The sequence below is a fragment of the Erinaceus europaeus genome, chromosome X, assembly GCF_950295315.1.
Source record: "Erinaceus europaeus chromosome X, mEriEur2.1, whole genome shotgun sequence".
Lineage (NCBI taxonomy): Eukaryota > Metazoa > Chordata > Mammalia > Eulipotyphla > Erinaceidae > Erinaceus > Erinaceus europaeus.
Window position 1 is genome coordinate 57,755,109 of NC_080185.1, and position 18,939 is coordinate 57,774,047.

At 38.6% G+C, this 18,939-nt stretch overlaps 1 protein-coding gene across 2 annotated transcripts in view; it reads right to left on the minus strand.

The window, feature by feature from the left end:
- Positions 1-603: 603 nt before the first annotated feature.
- RNF128 (ring finger protein 128) overlaps positions 604-18,939 on the minus strand; it is a 183,932-nt gene continuing 165,596 nt past the window's right edge. For both annotated transcript variants that reach the window (XM_007530615.3, XM_007530614.3), the window contains exons 6-7: positions 18,516-18,684; positions 604-2,063 (exon numbers count right to left, since the gene is read on the minus strand). In XM_007530615.3, coding sequence (XP_007530677.1) covers positions 1,930-2,063; positions 18,516-18,684 — 303 coding nt within the window. In that variant the 3' untranslated portion in view covers positions 604-1,929. The remainder of the gene's footprint in view (positions 2,064-18,515; positions 18,685-18,939) is intronic.

An 18,939-nucleotide genomic window follows, 5' to 3' on the forward strand; every position in this document is an offset into this window, starting at 1 on the left:
TGATACAAAAATGGACTAGCATCAAGGTATTTTTTCTAACTTTTTAAGTGGTCATCCTTATTATTTACCTTGATGACATTTTAAAAATAATACAAGGTAGATTAAATGACATTATAATGGCAGCAGTTTCTTTCTATGTAACAAAATGTGTAAATGTATCAAGTAATGCTTTAACTTTTATTGATTAAATATATGTTTCTATTTTACTAGTTGTTGTTGTTGCTATTATTATTATTTTGCACGCAGGGTTATCACTGAGGCTTGGTGCTGGTACTATGAATCCACTGCTCCTGCTGGCCTTTTTTTTTTTTTTTTTTGCATTTTATCAGATAGAAACAGTACGAAATTGAGAGAAGAGAGGGAGATAGAAAGGGAGAAAGATAGACACTTACAGACCTTCTTTGCACTTGTGAAGCATTCCCCAGGTAGGTTAGGAGCTGGGGACTCAAACCTGGATTCTTTTGCGGGCACTTGTGCTTAGTACTATGTGCACTTAACAAGGTTCACATTCCTCTGGCCCCCTCAATTACTATTTATATAGAATCATATTCCCTCTCAAAACTAAACCTATATGAGAAGCTAAAATATGATAAGTGCCAAATATAAACTTTTATTGGAATATTTTATTTACATTTTATATTTAAAGAGAATCAATACAAATTGAAACATATTTACAGCATTTTGAATCAGTTTACAAGAATGTAATGGTTTCATCCATTCTTCATTCTGCAAACAAAAATACATGTCTATTCTGCTTTTTGCCTAAACTTATTGAAATTTGCACTGGGAACAAAACACCGAAATCAAAGATAAGCCACACAGAATACATATAAAGTGCATTTTAAATAGCTCTATTTAACTTTGGTGGATGAAGCTTCAAACTTTATATTAAGGCACCTGGAAATCATCTCCCCCACCCCATTCATTTTTGAAAGCCAAAAAAATGCATTCATGAAAGTTATCGTTATCTGAGCAGCATTTTAGTTTACCTAATAAAATTTTAGCCCATTCAGGAAAAATGTAAACTCAGTTTTCAACGTCATCATTGGAAATTTTTTTTTCCTATAGACTAATTTCTGTAGACTAATTCATACACAAAGATCCACTGCCAGTTTTTGTGTAACTTGATCACTATAATTTCAAATAGTATGGCAATTTATATATTCTGCTTTTGAAAATTATACAAGTTTGAGAAATAGTTACATAGCATTTTTGTAACGAATTTTTTTTTTACCTATAGCCTTGTATCAAATTGGTGTATCAAATGATATACCAACCAATTAAGTCCACTGCATATTCTCTGATAACCTTATGCTTAAAACCCACACGAAATGCATGTAGCCTCATTTGAAAAAAACAAGAGTTAAAATGAGTATTTTGCTTCAATCTTAGTCTAAGAACTTAATGTAGCTTAAACAAACACTTCATGAAGTACTAGTCTAAGTCTGCATTGTTTGTACATTAAAATTCCAGATCAGTATAAGCACCTGGAGAAACCCCTGACACATATAGAGCCCAAGCTAAAGCAGTAGTATTTTTAATTAAGATATTCTAATAAAATAATCTGATTGCAGCCACTCCACATTTTAAAAGCAACAAATCTTTATAAAAAAGTTATTATCATGAAAAACATGACTACTCAGAGACAATTTTCAATTCTTAATGTTAAAAATGTTATCGCTAATGAGAGGAAACTTGCTTATGAAAACCATTACAATGAATTTGTGGAGAAAAGTTGTAGTAGGCTTTATATATATATATATGAATATATATATATATTTAAGCCATTATCTATAGCAATAATATTAGTCATCCCAGCACTTTCAGTTTGATTCTTATTTTATTACATTTATCCAGTTTAATAGTAAACTAAGCCCTGATTGGCATTTCTGTTATTACTAAATTTTCAAGTTTTCTATTGACACAGATTTATGTTTTGATTTCACGGACAGCAGTTTCTTGATCAGGAGTTTCGTCTTCTTCAAAGGTTGGGTTATCAACATGAGGAACAACATCCACGGCCAGGGAATTTGCTTCATGGTTTACCAGCTGTAAATTCTCATCTTTAAAAAAAGAAATGGAAATTTTAGAATGATTTCAACCCTCTCTTTTTTAGAACAGAAACCAACAGTTATGTCCAAGAAGACTTTTGGGTCTAATTCTCCTTATTACACTTATTCCCCATACCTTCAATAATTACATGGTTTATTCTGTGTTTTACAGAAAGTACATATGGCATTATTATACTGATTGTCATTACTCTTTCAATCACATATGCTCACCTATAGCTAGATTCTAGTTTCATAATCCCAAAAGTCATGCATTTGGTTTCTTCTCTATCTTAAAAATAATAGCTCTGATAACTAGCTTCAAGTTTAAATTACCTGGGAACATATAAAATTATGCTTTTCGGAGAACAGTCTGGAGAACTCTCAGAAGGCTAGAAATAGACCTGCCCTATGACCCTGCAATTCCTCTCCTGGGGATATATCCTAAGGAACTCAACACATCCATCCAAAAAGATCTGTGTACACATATGTTCTTGGCAGCACAATTTGTAATAGCCAAAACCTGAAAGCAACCCAGGTGTCCAACAACAGATGAGTGGCTGAGAAAGTTGTGGTATATATACACAATGGAATACTACTCAGCTGTAAAAAATGGTGACTTCACCGTTTTTAGCCGATCTTGGATGGACCTTGAAAAAATCATGTTGAGTGAAATAAGTCAGAAACAGAAGGATGAATATGGGATTATCTCACTCTCAGGCAGAAGTTGAAAAACAAGATCATAAAAGAAAACACAAGTAGAACCTGAAATGGAATTGGCATATTACACCCAATTAAAAGACTCTGGGGTGGGTGGGTGAGGAGAATACAGGTCCATGGAGGATGATAAATGACATAGTGGGGGTTTTCTTGTTAAATGGGAAAGTGGGGAATGTTATGCATGTACAAACTATTGTATTTACTGTTGAATGTAAAACATTAATTCCCCAATAAATAAATAAATTTTAAAAAATTATGCTTTTCACACAGATAGAAAGGAAGATAAGCACACTGACTAAAAATACAACTAGGAAGTCTAGTGACTCAAGGTGAGCATAATTATATTAAAATGAAATATAAAGGGCAAGGAAAATAGCTCACTTGGATATTGTACTACTTTCCCATATGTACAACCTAGGTTTGAACCTTGCACCGTCGTATTGAAAGAAGCTTCAGTGCTTTGATCTTTTTTTCTCTCCCCCTCTGTCATTCCCTCCTCTCTCCATTTCTCTCTGTCCTATCTAACAATGACAACATCAACAACAACAATAATAATAACTACAACAACAACAAAACAACAAGGGCAACAAAAGGGAAAATAAATTTAAAAAATTAAGTATCCTTCAAGTCCTTAAATATTTACTACCTGGCCCTTAATAGAAAAAAAAAAGGTTTGCCAAGTCCCTATCCTAGAACATATTGTAGTGCCAAAAATCAAGTGCTAATAAAAACTGATGAGGCATGTAAAAGAAAACAGAAGCCTCCTTGAGGGAGTTCCCAGGGACCGAATCTAGGCCCATTTAAGCAATGAATAAATGATGAGAATGGTACTACAGAACAGAAGAAATCTTTGATCTCACAATATTATAAATAAATGACGGAATAAATGAAGAAAAAGGGTTTTTCCTTAAAATAGAAGCTTGATTAATATGGAAAGATGGAAATAGAGAATCACCATTTGGCATACATTTCGGTAATAATTATGCAAGTGAGAAGCGTCAGTGATTTAGCTCTAAAATTAGTGGGTAAAGCATGATGAGAAAGAATATATGAGTTTCCAAGTATCTCTCCCCCCCCCTGCAGAAGACAATGATTGTGGAGGGATAAGTAGTAACTTTAAAAGGAAAGCTTGAGAGGGCTGTTGGTGGCACATTTGGTAGAGCACACACTTTTCCATATGGATGACCCAGATTCAAGTTCACTGTCCCCATCTGGGCAGTTAACTTCATGAGCAATAGAGCAGTAGTATAGGTTTCTCTCTTATTTTCTCTATCCTTCCCCACTTCCCCTTCCCTTGCCCCTCTCCTCCTCTCCACTTCTCTTCTGAAGAAGACACGAATAACAGGGAAGATAGTTCATATTCATTAATAAGAAGAATACTGATAAAATATATTGGTCCAGAGAGGTACAGCCCTGACTAAAAACAAACAAACAAACAAAATCACAGTTTTGGTTCAAAAAAATAACTATAACCATCAAAAGACATTTATACATTTAATGCAATCGCTTACTAATATTCTACTCACAATGACCATATCCACAGATAAAAAGAAAGCGTTCAATGGGGTGGGGGTAGATACTATAATAGCTATGCAAACAGACTCTCATCCCTGAGGCTCCATCAAGTCCCAGGTTCAATCCCCCGTTCAACAAGATCCAAATGGTATTTATAGTCAATTTTTTTTTTGTTATGGACCCCTCTGTGGCCCCTATAGGACCTTGCCCTTAATGTGGATTAACAATGGTAGAGAATGTTCCGTTCTCCTACCATCTGAAGAAGATGGGTCTTAAAATTAGTCCTGGAATGTTCCTAGCCGTGACCAAAGAATGCAAGCTGAGACCTACAGGGATGCAGAGGTTACACAGGCTCCTGTGCTGACTATGGGCCCCAGATCAAACTGATGGGGTTTATAGTCAATAAAATTTAGATACTTTTCCCTTATTTGGGAGCTACTCTCTTCCCTGATCCAGCTTTCTAGTCCTTTTTTCCAGCTATGACACCATCTCCCTAGACAATAACTTAGTCACCTGCATGTTAGATGTCAAGTTCAGACAAAAACTAGTAAGGTCATGGGCCCCTTGGAATATACTTAAAATAGATCTACTAGCTTTTTCCAAAACGGAGACCCCAAATCTTCACCTGCAATATTCTTGCCTTTAGGTTCATGATTAGTCAACAATTTGTTCTGCTTTATAGCTTAACTCTTTTTCAGCCACCAGGCTCCAGATGCTACCATAATGCCAACCGGACTTCCCTGGGCAGGTGAACCCACCAAGGTGCCCTGAAGCCCCACCTCCCCAGATCCCTGCCCCACAAGGGAAAGAGAGTGACAGGCTGGGAGTATGGATCCACCTGCCAAAGACCATGTTCAGTGGAGAAGCAATTCCAGAAGCCAGACCTTCCACCTTCTACACCCCATAATGACCCTGGGTCCATACTCCCAGAGGGATAAAGAATAGGAAAGCAATACAGAGGACCTAGTGGGGGTTGTACTGTAATGTGATAAACTGAGAAATGTTATGCATGTACAAACTATTGTATTTACTGTCAACTGTAAAACATAATCCCCCAGTAAATAAATTTAAAAAAACGGGACCGGGTGGTGGCACACCTGGTTGAGCACAGTGCACAAAGACCCGGGTTCGTGCCCCCCAGTTTGCAAGTGGTGAAGCATAGATGCAGGTGTCTCTCTTTCTCTCTCCCTCTCTATGTCCCCTACCCTCTTGATTTCTGACTGTCTCTATCCAATAAATAAAGATAATAAAAAAATTTAAAAAAAGAAATAAAAAAGAATAGGAAAGCTATCAGGGGAGGGGATGGGATATGGAGTTCTGGTGGTGGGAATTGCGTGGAGCTGTACCCCTTTTATCCTATGATTTTTGTCAGTGTTTCCTTTTTATAAATTAAAAAAAATTTTAAAAGAAGTTACATACAAAAAAAATGAAACTGTAACACTATCTCATACCATGACCTACAGTTAATTCTAAGTGGATGGAAGGTGTGAATGCAAATCCAAAATCACAAAATATATCAAAGAAAAGATTGATAAAACATGTTATGATTTTGCCTTCTGTGATGGATGTATTTGGAGACTTAACTGTAATAGTAAGGGAAGGAAAACAAAAATAAACAGTGGAACTACACTAAACTAAAATACACACAAATACACAGCAAAAGAAACTATCTGCAAAAAAGTAAGGCATCCTACCAGAAGAGAGAAAATAGTTGTACAACATAACTCTGACAAAATACTAATATCCAAAATGTACAAAGAACTCATACAACTCAAAAAAAGTGACCCCAATCAAAAATGGGGAAAAGTGCCAAACAGTGACTTCACTACAGAAAAGAAACAGATGGCTAATAAGCACAGGAAAAATACTCATTTCACTTTCTATCAGGCAAATTCAAATCAAGACAATGAGATACTACCTCATATCTTTGAGAATAGAGTACATAAACAATCCTGAAATAAAAAATGTTGATGAATGCCTGGAGAAAAGGGGACTTACACACACTTTTAGTGGGGATGCAAACTGGCCTAGGCCCTATATAATATGGGGATTTACAATATTTAAAAATATACTTGCCATATGATCAGCAATTTCAATCCCAGGTATATATATATTCATAGAACATAAATACACTGGTCTAAAAAGATACATGCATGATTGTATTCATGGTAGCACTATTTCCCAAAGTCAAGATTTAAAATCAATGCAAGTAACCAATCAAACATGAGTAGAGAAGCAAAACTGTGGGACATAAAGTAAATAGAATGCTGTTCAATTATAAGAAAATATGATATCTTTACTTTTGAATATAACATGGATAGAGAATTGGAGGAGATAATTTAAGACTGAAAGAAAAATACTAGATGATCTCACCCAAACGGTACTACATGAAAGAAAAATCAAGACAGCTGGAAAAGATAAACAAAAATTAATCTTTAATCTCTAACTATAGGTTTGAAATCATCAGGGAAGAGGTTCTAACAATCTGTGATGGTTAACTCTTAGATGATGAGCAAAGTGTGGTACTACATATTTTGCAGAAAACTGAAATTCCAGCCCGAATACACAACAGTCTTATAAACCAAATCACCGCAATAAATTTTTCCATTGATATTTCTCAGAAATACAACAAAATCTTGAAATTCACATAGAGCCACAAAACATTCTAGATAATCAAAGTACTACTGAGAAAGGAGAACAAAGCTGGAAGACTTACATTTCCTGATTTCTGAATTATAATACAAAGCTATAGTAATCTAAACAGCATGGGACTGGCAAAATAGATATGAACACTGACCAGGGCCTGGGCAGTGGTGTACCTGGTTGAGCACACAAAGACTCAACCCCCACATCCCCACCTGCAGGGGGGGGGAAGCTTCACAAGTGGTGAAACAGTGCTTCAGATGTCTCTCTACCGCCTCCTTCTCTCTCAATTTCTCTGTTTCTGTCCAGAATAAATTAAACTAATATAAAGTTTATTTAAACAAAGAAACACTGACCAATGGAATACAATTAAGAGCCAACAATAAACCAATGCATTTACATCGAGTTGACTACTATTTAAATAGGAAGCCAAGAATACTTTTGTGGAAGATAGTCTTTTTCAATAAACAGTGCTAGAAAAATGTGTAGCCTATTCACAATAGAATGAATCTGAATCCCTATAATACACCACTCATCAAAAAAATAACTTAATCAATTAAGGACTTTATTATAAGACTTGAAATCATAACAAATGTAGAAGAAAACCTGGGGATGGAACTTTGAGACTGCTCTTAGCAATGTGGGCTTTTATTTTGGTTTTGTTTTAATAATAGGAAAGCAAAAGTATAACCAAACAAAACAAAACATCAATAAGCAGGACTACATCTAAATATAAGCATATGCACAACAAATGAAGCATCATGGGTCCAGACATAACTCACCCATTAGAGCTTACACTTTACCATGTGTGAAGAGCTGCATTCAAACCCCTGGTACCACATGGGAGCATCATGCATTCGAGATGCTGTAGTCAATCTCAGCTACAGACAGACTATGACCCACATAGTCAACGACTGCCACCTCTCCAGATTCAAAGGAGGTCTCGAAACTTTACATCAGGCTCAACCTGACGCTGTTGACTGGCTACTGAAGAAGGGCAAACGCTAGAAGAAGAAGTCAATCTCTCTCTCTCTCTGTCTCTCTGTATCAATCTTGAATTAAAAGAGGAAAAAATAGAAAGACTCCTCTGAATAGCAGAATTTCACTGGTTCAAAGCTCTAGCATGCCAAAACAGACCATCAAATATAAACTACGGAATAGGAAGCTTTGAAAGCCATATAATAAATATTTGGTTAATACTATATATATGGAACTCATACAAATTGGTAGCAAATAAATAGTGCCATTAAAATTAGGAAAGGAACTGAACAGATATTTTGATCAAAGAAGATATACAAATGTCCAACAAGTACATAAAAGATGCTCAACACACTATAACAGTGGAAATTCCCTAGGCCTTTGGACTCCAATATACTAGAACTTAAACCAAGGCAGCACTAATGGAAAAGTACATACCCTACTGAGTGAGCTATCTTCCAGCCTCAACTGCATGTCATATTCTACTACATTTTATTTTATTGTGGTAGACAGATAACGTTTTTATGGTTATAAATTGAAGGTTTCTGGCAACTATAAAATGAAAAGGTCTGCTGGGTCCATTTTTCAGCAGTATGTGCCTAATTCATGCCTATGTGTCATATTTAATTAAAGCATATCCTTTTTTGTATATGATTTTTTTATTTATTTAAAAAGGAGACACTAAAAAAACCATAGGATAGAGGGGTACAACTCCACACAGTTCCCACCACCAGATCTACGTATCCTATCCCCTTGCCAGAGAGCTTTCCTATTCTTTAACCCTCTGGGAGTATGGACCCAAGGTCATTGTGGAATGCAGAAGGTGGAAGGTCTGGCTTCTGTAATTGCTTCCCTGCTGAACATGGGGGTTGATTGGTGGATCCATACTCTCAGCCTGCCTCTCTCTTTCCCTAGTAGGGTGGGGCTCTGGGGACTCAAAGCTCCAGGACACATTGATGGGGTTGTCTGTCCAGGGAAGTCTGGTCAGCATCATGCTAGCATCTGGAACTTGGTGGCTGGAAAGAGAGTTAACATACAAAGCCAAACAAATTGTTGAACTATTATGCACCTAAAGGCTGGACTAGTGCAAATGAAGTATTGGGGGGTTCCTCCATTTTGTAGATAGCTAGTAGGCATACACTTTAATGATGAATCTGATTAAGAATATTCCGAAGTATATGAGGAGAAAAAAGCAAGTATCTGAGTCTTTTGTTAACAGTGCAAAATGCACCAGCATCTGATAAAATTGCAATAATAAATGATTAATGCCAAGATAAGAATAAATAAAATTCAATAAAGACCTTTGCATGTCTTTTTTTTTTTTTTTAAGATGCTTGAGGGATACTGGTCCTGAAATGATGGCAGCCTAGAACATTTATAGTTTGACCATGGATTTCTAGCTCAAGACAGACAGAGACTCAGAGATTATACAGGCTCCTGTGCTAAATATGAATATATATAGGCCCTATGTCAGATCGATAGGGATTAACAGTTAATAGTAGTTATATACTTTCCTCATATTTGGGAGCTACTGTCTGCCCTAATCCAGCTTTCCAGCTCTATTCTCAACTCTGACACCATCTTCTCAGACAATATTTTTAGTCCACCTGTATGTTTAGTTGTTGTTTTCGCCGGGCTATGTTGTTTTCGCCGGGCTGGCTTCACGGCAGGTAACAGATGACCAGGGACTCATGGTTGAGCTGTAGGCAGTATCTCTTTATTCATGCAGGACGCAGCACAATCTAAGCCGAGCTAAGCTAAACTAACTAAAAACTACAATCTTGTCCTTATAAATATACTAGCCTAGTAGGGTAGGAACAGGATGCGACGCAGAGAGGGTGGAGAGAAAAGTGACTGGTGAAAATCTGGGTATGACAAGGAGAGGGGGAAGAGCAAAAACATATCATGAACCAGTGGGGATTGAACCAATGCCCTGGAGGGAGGGTGGTGCTTGTTAACAGCGGTTATGTAAATAGAATGAAGTGGTTATGTAAATAGAATAGTGTTAAGCAGGGGGGATTTAAACCAAATGAAACAGAAGGGGTTTTTAAAAGCATACCAACATTCAGTTATCAAACTCAGGGAATAAAATTAGTAAAATCAAGGGCCCCTTGGAACATACCTAAAATAGACTTCCTAATTTCATCTGCTCTATTCCTACCTAGGCTCCAGTTTATGAGACAGTTTGTCAGGTTTTATATCTTTTTCAATGTATTTGTTTTTTTTAAATTTTTTATTTATAAAAAAGAAACACTGACAAAAACATAGGATAAGAGGGGTACAACTCCACACAATTCCCACCACCAGAGCTCTGTATCCTCTTCCCTCCCCTGATAGCTTTCCTATTCTTTATCCCTCTGGGAGTATGGAGTGCAGAAAGTGGAAGGTCTGGCTTCTGTAGTTGCTTCCCCTGCTGAAAATAGGTATTGACTGGTTGATTCATACTCCCAGCCTGTCTCTCTCTTTCCCTAGTGGGGTGGGGTTCTGGGGAAGGGGGGCTCCAGGACACATTGGTGGGGTTGTCTGCCCAGGGAAGGCCCGTTGGCATCACGTTAGTATCTGGAACCTGGTGGCTAAAAAGAGAGTTAACATATAGAGCCAAACAGATTGTTGACTAATTATGAACCTAAAGGCTCAAATAGTTCAGATGAAGAGTTGGGTGGTGTGTGTCACCATTTTTTAGTTAATTAGTAGGTCTATTTTAGTTATATTCCAAAGAGCCTATGACTATGCTAGTTTTTTTTTTCTTTTTTTTCTGAGGCTGACATCTGATATGCATGTGGATCCAAGTTATTGTCTGGGAAGATGATGTGATGGCTGGAAAAAGGACCAAAAAGCTAGATTAGGGAAGAGAGTAGCTCCCAAATATGGGAAAGGTGTATAAATGTTGTTGATTGTAAACCCCATCGATTTGATCTGATCTGGGGCCCGTATTCAGCTTAGGAGAGTATATCTTACCACATTTCAGCCCCCAAATTCCAGACGCTACTATGATTCCATCCTGAATTCCCTGGGAAGACGACTTTACCAATGTGTCCTGAAGTCTCACCTCTCCAGAGCCCTAGCCCACTAAAGACAGAAACAGGTTGGGGGGGTATGGATTAGTATTCCCATTGCAAAAGCAATTACAGAAGCCAGAACTTCTACCTTCTGCAATCCTTAGGAATTTTGGTCCATACACCTAGAGCTATAAATAATAGGGAAGTTTCCAATGGAGGGGATGGGACACTGAACTCTGGTAGTAGAAACTATAAGGAATTGGACCCCTGTCATCTTAAAGTCTTGTTAATCATTATTAGTGTGGTGAGGGTGACTTTTAAAAAAAATATTTATTTATTTATTTCATTTTGTTGCCCTTGTTTTTTATTGTTGTTGTTATTGCTGTCATCGTTGTTGGATAGGACAGAGAGAAATGGAGAAAGGAGGGGAAGACAGAGAGGGGGAGAGAAAGACAGACACCTGCCGACATGCTTCACCGCCTGTGAAGCGACTCCCCTGCAGGTGGGGAGACGGGGGCTCGAACTGGGATCCTTATGCTGGTCTTTGTGCTTTGCACCACGTTGCGCATAACCCGCTGCGCTACCACCTGACTCCCTGGGGGTTAGTTTCTAACCTGGGTCAAACACATGAAAAGTCATGAGTACTACACAGGTGATCTATCCAGCTCTCTGTTGCATTTCTATACATTAAAAATAAGTTACAGGAAAGGGAAACCCATAAAATGACCCATTTATATTTGCACCCAAATATCTTGGAGTAAATCTAAAAAGGAGGTGAAATACCTATATAATAAAAGGTATATGTTATTTTTAATAGAAATAGAGGCACAGAGACATGCAAGGATGTGTCATGTTCATGTATTACAATAATACATATTGTAGGGGACCAGGTGGGAGTGTACCTGGTTAAGCGTACATATTACAGTGTAGAAGAACTCAGGTTCAAACTCCTGGTCCCCATATGTAGGGGCAAAGCTTCATGAGTGGTGAAGCAGGGCTGCAGGTGTCTCTTTGTCTCTTTCTCTCTCTCCCTCCTACCCTCCTCTCAATTTCTCTCTGTCTCTACCCAACAATAAATAAATAAATAAATAAATATAATTCTTAAGTTTGTTAAAACAAAAAAACTTGAAATTAAAAAATTATTGTTTAAAAGGCCATCTTACATGAATCACTTTATAGATTCAGTGCCACCCCTAGTAAAAGCTCAATGACATTCTTCAAAAACAGAACAAAAAATTAACATTTGTGTCTGTGGAGTCATAAGAGATCATTAATAGCCAAAGTAATTCTGAAAACAAAAAGAAAAGAAAAAATATGTAAGTATCACATTCTCTGGCTTTAAACTATACTACATAGGAATAGTGCTAAAACAGTATGTTATAGGAACAAAAACATGTATTCGGGAGTTGGGAGGTAGCACAGAGGGTTAAGCGTACATGGAGCGAAGCACGAGGACCGGCGTAAGGATATCAGTTCGAGCCCCCATCTCCCCACCTGCAGGGGAGTCGTTTCACACGCGGTGAAGCAGGTCTGCAGGTGTCTGTCTTTCTCTCCCCCTCTCTGTCTTCCCCTCCTCTCTCCATTTCTCTCTGTCCTATCCAACAATGATACATCAATAACTACAGCAACAATAAAAAATAAGAGCAACAAAAGGGAAAATAAAGATTAAAAAAATTAAAAAAAAAACATGTACTCAGACCAACAGAACAAAATAGAGAGCTCAGAAACAAGTGAATGGATGTATATGATCAACTAATCGATGACATTAGAGCCAAGACCATTTTATAAGTAAAGGAAAGCTTCTTTCACATATTGTGTTGGGAAGATAGGACAACCATAAGGAAAATAATGAAAGTCAATCATCACTTAACAGCACACACAAAAAATAACTCAAATGGGCTAAGGACTTGGAGGTTAGATACAAAAGCATAAACTATAAGAGGATCAGAAGACAGCATAATAGTTATGCAAAAGATGTTCACGCCTGAGGCTCTGAAGCTTCAAATTCATTCTTTGGCACAACTATAAGCCAGAGTTGAGAAGTGCTCTGATAAAAAAGAAAAATACATAGAGGAAAACACAGGTCCTCTCCAGGATCTTAACATCAGAGACATATTTGGAAAGTTACGACATTGGCAAAGGAAACTGAAACAAAGAGAAATAAATGAAAGTACATCATGGAAGGAAATTTTTACAAGCATAAAATAAAACACCTCAAAAAAGCAGGGTACCAAAGTAAAAACCCTGTGGTGAGGGGTAGGCATGCAGCTTCCTGGGCTGGTGGGGGGTGGGAGTGGGGGGGGTGGGATGGGACACAGTCTTGGTGGTGGGAATGGTGTTTATGTACACTCCTAGTAAAGTGTAGTCATATAAATCACTAGTTAATTAATATGAGAGGGGAAAATTAATTGTATGTCTCAAAGTTTTTAAAACACAGACTGAGTCTTTTTAATATATAGGCTGTGTATTTGATATGCGGACTCTCTCAAAAGCCTAGACCAAGTAGACCAGAAGCAACCGGTGGCACAGCTATATACAAGATACTGGATACTATACAGCAAACCCTAACAAAAGGACTTTTCAAAGTTAACCCAATTACCAAATAATGTGATGATAACAATAACCATCCATTGTCTTTTTGAACCCTAAGACAGCAGGAACCTCACATCTCCACTAGAGAGCCTATATTTCCCCCAGTGCTGGAACCTTAGGATAGGGCCCACTTTCCCGCATGCCTCTCCCAATCCTTATCAAATAATATTGCATCTGCCAATCGCAACCTAATCAACGCAACGATTGCCACCTCAACATGCTTCAGCTCAGACTGTGTCCAGAGACTTCACGTGTGGAATGACAACCCTTCAGCTTCATTACTCGGGTGAGACCTTTCCTTTCATAGTATTCTCTAATTCCATCCCAGGTGCTTCACTTTCTAACAAAGTCCCAAAACCTAGATATAGACCAGGTTCTGTGAGAGAAAGCATATGTTCACACGTATCCATAAACTAGTGCAAAATATATACCTGAAAGCAGAAGTACAACTAGAATTTGCAGTGAGTACCCCCTAAACACTTCCTCTCCACTATTCCAACCTTTGGGTCCATGATTGCTCAACAATTTGTTTGGCTTTGTATGTTAACTCTCTTTTCAGCTACCAGGTTCCAGATGCCATCAGGATGCCTGCCAGGCTTCCCTGGACTGAAGACCCCACCAATGTGTCCTGGAGCTCCACTTCCCCAGAGACCCACCCTACTAGGGAAAGAGAGAGGCAGACTGGGAGTATGGACCGACCAGTCAACGTCCATGTTCAGCAGGGAAGCAATTACAGAAGCCAGACCTTCCACCTTCTGCAAACCACAACGACCCTGGGTCCATGCTCCCAGAATGATAGAGAATGGGAAAGCTATCAGAGGAGGGGATGGGATATGGAGATTGGGTGGTGGAAATTGTGTGGAGTTGTACCTCTCCTATCCTATGGTTTTGTTAATTTATCCTTTCTTAAATAAAAAATAAATTAAAAAACACCTCAAAAGTGGAAGAAAATATTTGTATGTCACACATCTACATCTTACATGGGATTGAGATTTTAAAAATATCAGGAAAAGCATACTGCTCAGTAACAAAAGTCAAGCACCCACTAAAAATGATCAGAAATCTGAAGAGATAATTCTCCAAATAAGATATAAGATGGCCCAGAGGTAAATTAAAAAATGTTCCACATCACTAATAACGGTGACATGCAAATTAAAAACATAATAAGATGCCACCACAAACTGACAAGGATGGCTTACATAAAAAACATTGGAAAGTGAAAGTGTTGGCAAGGATGTAGAAAAAAAAAGAAAGAATTCTCTTACACCGTTGGAAGGAAATCAAACTAGTACAAACCCTATGAAAAACAGTATGGGTAGTCCTTAAAAAAGAAAAGTGGACCAGGTTCCAGATGCTACCATAATGTCAAACGGACTTCCCAGGGCAGATGATACCACCATGTGTCCTGGAGCCCCAGCTACCCCGATCCCAGCTCCACTAGGGAAAGAGAGAGAAAGGCTGGGAGTATGGATCCACCTGTCAATACCCATGTTCAGTGGGGAAGCAATTACAGAAGCCAGACCTTTCATCTTCTGCATCCCACAATGACCTTGGGTCCATACTCCCAGAGGGTTAAAGAATAGGAAAGCTATCAGGGAAGGGAATACAATATGGAGTTCCAGTGGCGGGAATTGTGTGGCATTGTACCCTTTTTATCCTATGGACTTGACAGTGTTTCCATTTTACAAATAAAAACTTAAAAAAAAAGTGGAAATACCAGTATACCAGCATACCACTCCTAGGCATATGTCCAAAGGACATGATAACATTAATTCAAAGGGACAGATACAACCCTATAAAAACAACCGCACTATTCATAATAGCCAAGTAGTGGAAGCAGCCTGAAAAGTCCACTAGCAGATGACTGGATAAAGACATTATAGATTGGAGTAGGGAACTAAAGTAAAATCTTTAGGTTGAGGGTGAGGGTGGATGTTCAGCTTCATGGGGCGTTGGGTGGGGGGAGGGAGGATGGAATGGGACACAGTCTTTTGGTGGTGGGAATGGTGTTCACGTACACTCCTATTAATTTGTAGTCAGATAAATCACTATTTAATTAATATGAGAGGGAAAATTGATTGAATGTCTCAAACTTTTTAAATCACAGACTGAGTCTTTTTAATACATAGGCTGAGTCTTTGATATGTTGACTCTCTTAAAAGCTTAGACCAGGGAGAACAGAAGCAACCGGTGGCACAGCTATATACAAATAATGTCAGAGGACATAAATTATGGCGATGTTGTGTATGATACAGCAAATCCTAACAAAGGGATATTTCAAAATTAACTCAATTGCCAAATAATGTGATTATAGCAATAACTATCTATTGTCTTCTTAAACCCTAAGACAGCAGCAACCTCCCGCTTCCTCTGTAGAGCCTATATTTCCCCCAGTCCTGGAAACTCTAGGGTGGGGCTCACCTTCCTGCATGTTTCTCTCAATTCATACCAAACGATATTTCATGCACCAATCCCAACCTAGTTAACACAACGAGTACCACCTCAGCATGCTGCACTTCAGACTGTGTCCAGATACGTCAGGCATGGAATGTCAACCCTTCACCCTCATTACTTGGGTGAGACCTTTCCTTTCATAGTATTCTCTAATTCCATTCCAGGTGGTTCACTTCCAAACAAAGTCACAAAACCTAGATATAGACCAGGTTCCGTAAGATAGAGCATATGTTCACATGTATCCATAAATTAAGGCAAAATATAAACCTGAAAGCAAAAGTACACAATAGTAGTTCACAATAGTAGTAAGTCAGTATAAAGTCTTAATGAAATAGTGTCTACTTAGACTTAGATTCCCTCCTCACCTACTTCCTATTATACTTCCCTCAGTCACTCCAAAGCTAACCTTATCAAAGTAAGGACTACAAAAGCTAAATAAGGACAAGAGAATGACATACTTTAATGATGACTCTTTAGTCACTATCAGACCACCCTGTCAGCTGGGGCCCAGGTCTGGGAATCATGAGATTCTCAAACAGACATGATGGGCCTAGACCTCGAATAAATCCCTCTCTCCATTATTATTGGTCATCTCTATCAGGAACAACACAATAGCTCCCTCTGTGAGCCCTCATGGGACCTTGCCCTCAATGTGGATCAAAAATCGCAGAGAAATAGTCCATCCTCCCTTTGGAGGATGGACAACATACTCTGTGTTCCACCTGAGGAAGATGGGTCCTGAAATTGGAGCAGCTTAGAACCTTTCTACTCATGACCACAGAATGTGAGCTCAGATTTACAGGGATGAAGAGGTCACATGGACTCCTAAGCTGAAAATAGGCCCCAGATCACATCAAATCGATGAGGTTTACAGTCAACAATAGTTATATATCTTTCCCATATTTGGGAGCTATTCTCTTTCTGGATCCAGCTTTCTGGCCCTTTTTGTAGCCATGACATCATCTCCCCAGACAATAACTTGGATCCATCTGCATATCAGATTTCAGGCTCAGGGAAAAAAAAAAGCTAGTATAGCCACAGGCCCTTTGGAATATAACTAAAATATGCCTACTAGCTATCTACAAAATGGAGACCCCCCCAACTCTTCATCTGCACTATTCTAGCCTTTAGATCCATGATTGGTCAACAATTTGTTTGGCTTTGTATGTTAACTCTCTTTTCAGCCACCAGGTTCCAGATGCTAGCAGGATGCCAACCAGACTTCCCTGGACAGACAACCCCATCAATGTGTCCTGGAGCTCCGCTTCTCAGAGCCCCACCCTACTAGGGAAAGAGAGAGGCAGGCTGGGAGTATGGATCAACCAGTCAACACCCATGTTCAGCGGGGAAGCAATTACAGAAGCCAGACCTTCCACCTTCTGCATCCCACAATGACCTTTCCCACAATGACCTTGGGTCCATACTCCCAGAGGGTTAAAGAATAGGAAAGCTATCAGGGGAGGGGATAGGATACAGTGTTCTGGTGGTAGGAACTGTGTGAAGGTGTACCCCTCTTTTCCTATGGTTTTGCCAGTTTTTCCTTTTTATAAATAAAAAATTTGAAAAAACAAACAAAAAAGAAAATAAGAGTTCTTAAAACAAATATAAATATCTATGATCCAGCAATACTACTCCTAGGCATATATCCAAAGCATAAGAAAATACTAATCTTTTTCTTCTATGAACAATTCTCCCCCTGATGGATTTTATCTGTTTCATCTATATTGAAATATGCATTCATTTTGTTGAGTACAGGCACATCCTGCATTGTGTCACTGTTTCTCAAATAAAATTGGAATGTGTTAATGGATACACAGGGAATCATTGCTAAAAGCAGGAGTATTCACCTTATTCTCATCTTGGATGGAGCTTGAAGGAATCATGTCAAGTGAGTTAAGTCAGAAAGAGAAGGATGAATATGGGATGATCTCACTCACAGACAGAAATTGAAAATCAAGATCAGAAGGGAAAATACAAAGAAGAACTTGGACTGGAGTTTGTGTATTGCACCTACTTAAAAGACTCTGGGGTGGGTGGGGAGAGGGTTCAGGTCCTGGAACATGATGGCCAAAGAGGACCTAATGGGGGTCGTACTGTTATGTGGAAAACTGGGAAATGTTGAGCATGTACAAACTATTGTATTTTACTGTAGATTATATACCATTAATCTCCCAACAGAGAATTTTTAAATTTATTTTCCCTTTTGTTGCCCATGTTGTTTTTTATTGTTGTTATAGTTATTATTGTTGTTATTGATGTCTTCGTTGTTGGATAGGACAGAGAGAAATGGAGAGAGGAGGGGAAGACAGGGGGGAAGAGAAAGATAGACACCTGTAGACCTGCTTCACCGCCTATGAAGTGACTCCCCTGCAGGTGGGGAGCTGGAGCTAGAACCAGGATCTTTACGCCTGTCCTTGAGCTTCGCACCACGTGTGTTTAACCCATTGCACTACTGCTGGACTCCTCAGAGAGTTCTTTTTAAAGCAGGAGTACTCAGCCACTTGTATGAAACACAACAGATCACTTGTGGAACACTCCTTGATCTCTGCCCCAGTGTAGTGCTTACTTGCTGATGGTACATGTTCCTCCAAAGGGGGTTCATCTGCTCCCTGGACTGAGGCATATCCAGATGATGCTGTCTCACTACGATTATCTTCTTCATGAAGAGAGGCACTATTGGGTATCTCGTTAGACACAGGGACTTGTAAAGACATGGATCCATCTTCAACATCCACCTTTGGAAAGCATTTGAATAAATCAGTGGAATTTCAGAGTGGATACTCTCTTGAAATATCATGGGAAACTTTCTGCATAGGGAACTTACTAGAGTGATGCTTCTTAACCATTTGAACCTATGAACCTGTTTGGTGATGACCAAAAATGTGTGCTGATTCTAATCCAAACAGTAGGAGTAACTAAGTCTAAATCTACCAATGATGTTACAGGTGAAGGATGTTACAGGATGATTGCCTTCTCATCTAACATGCTTA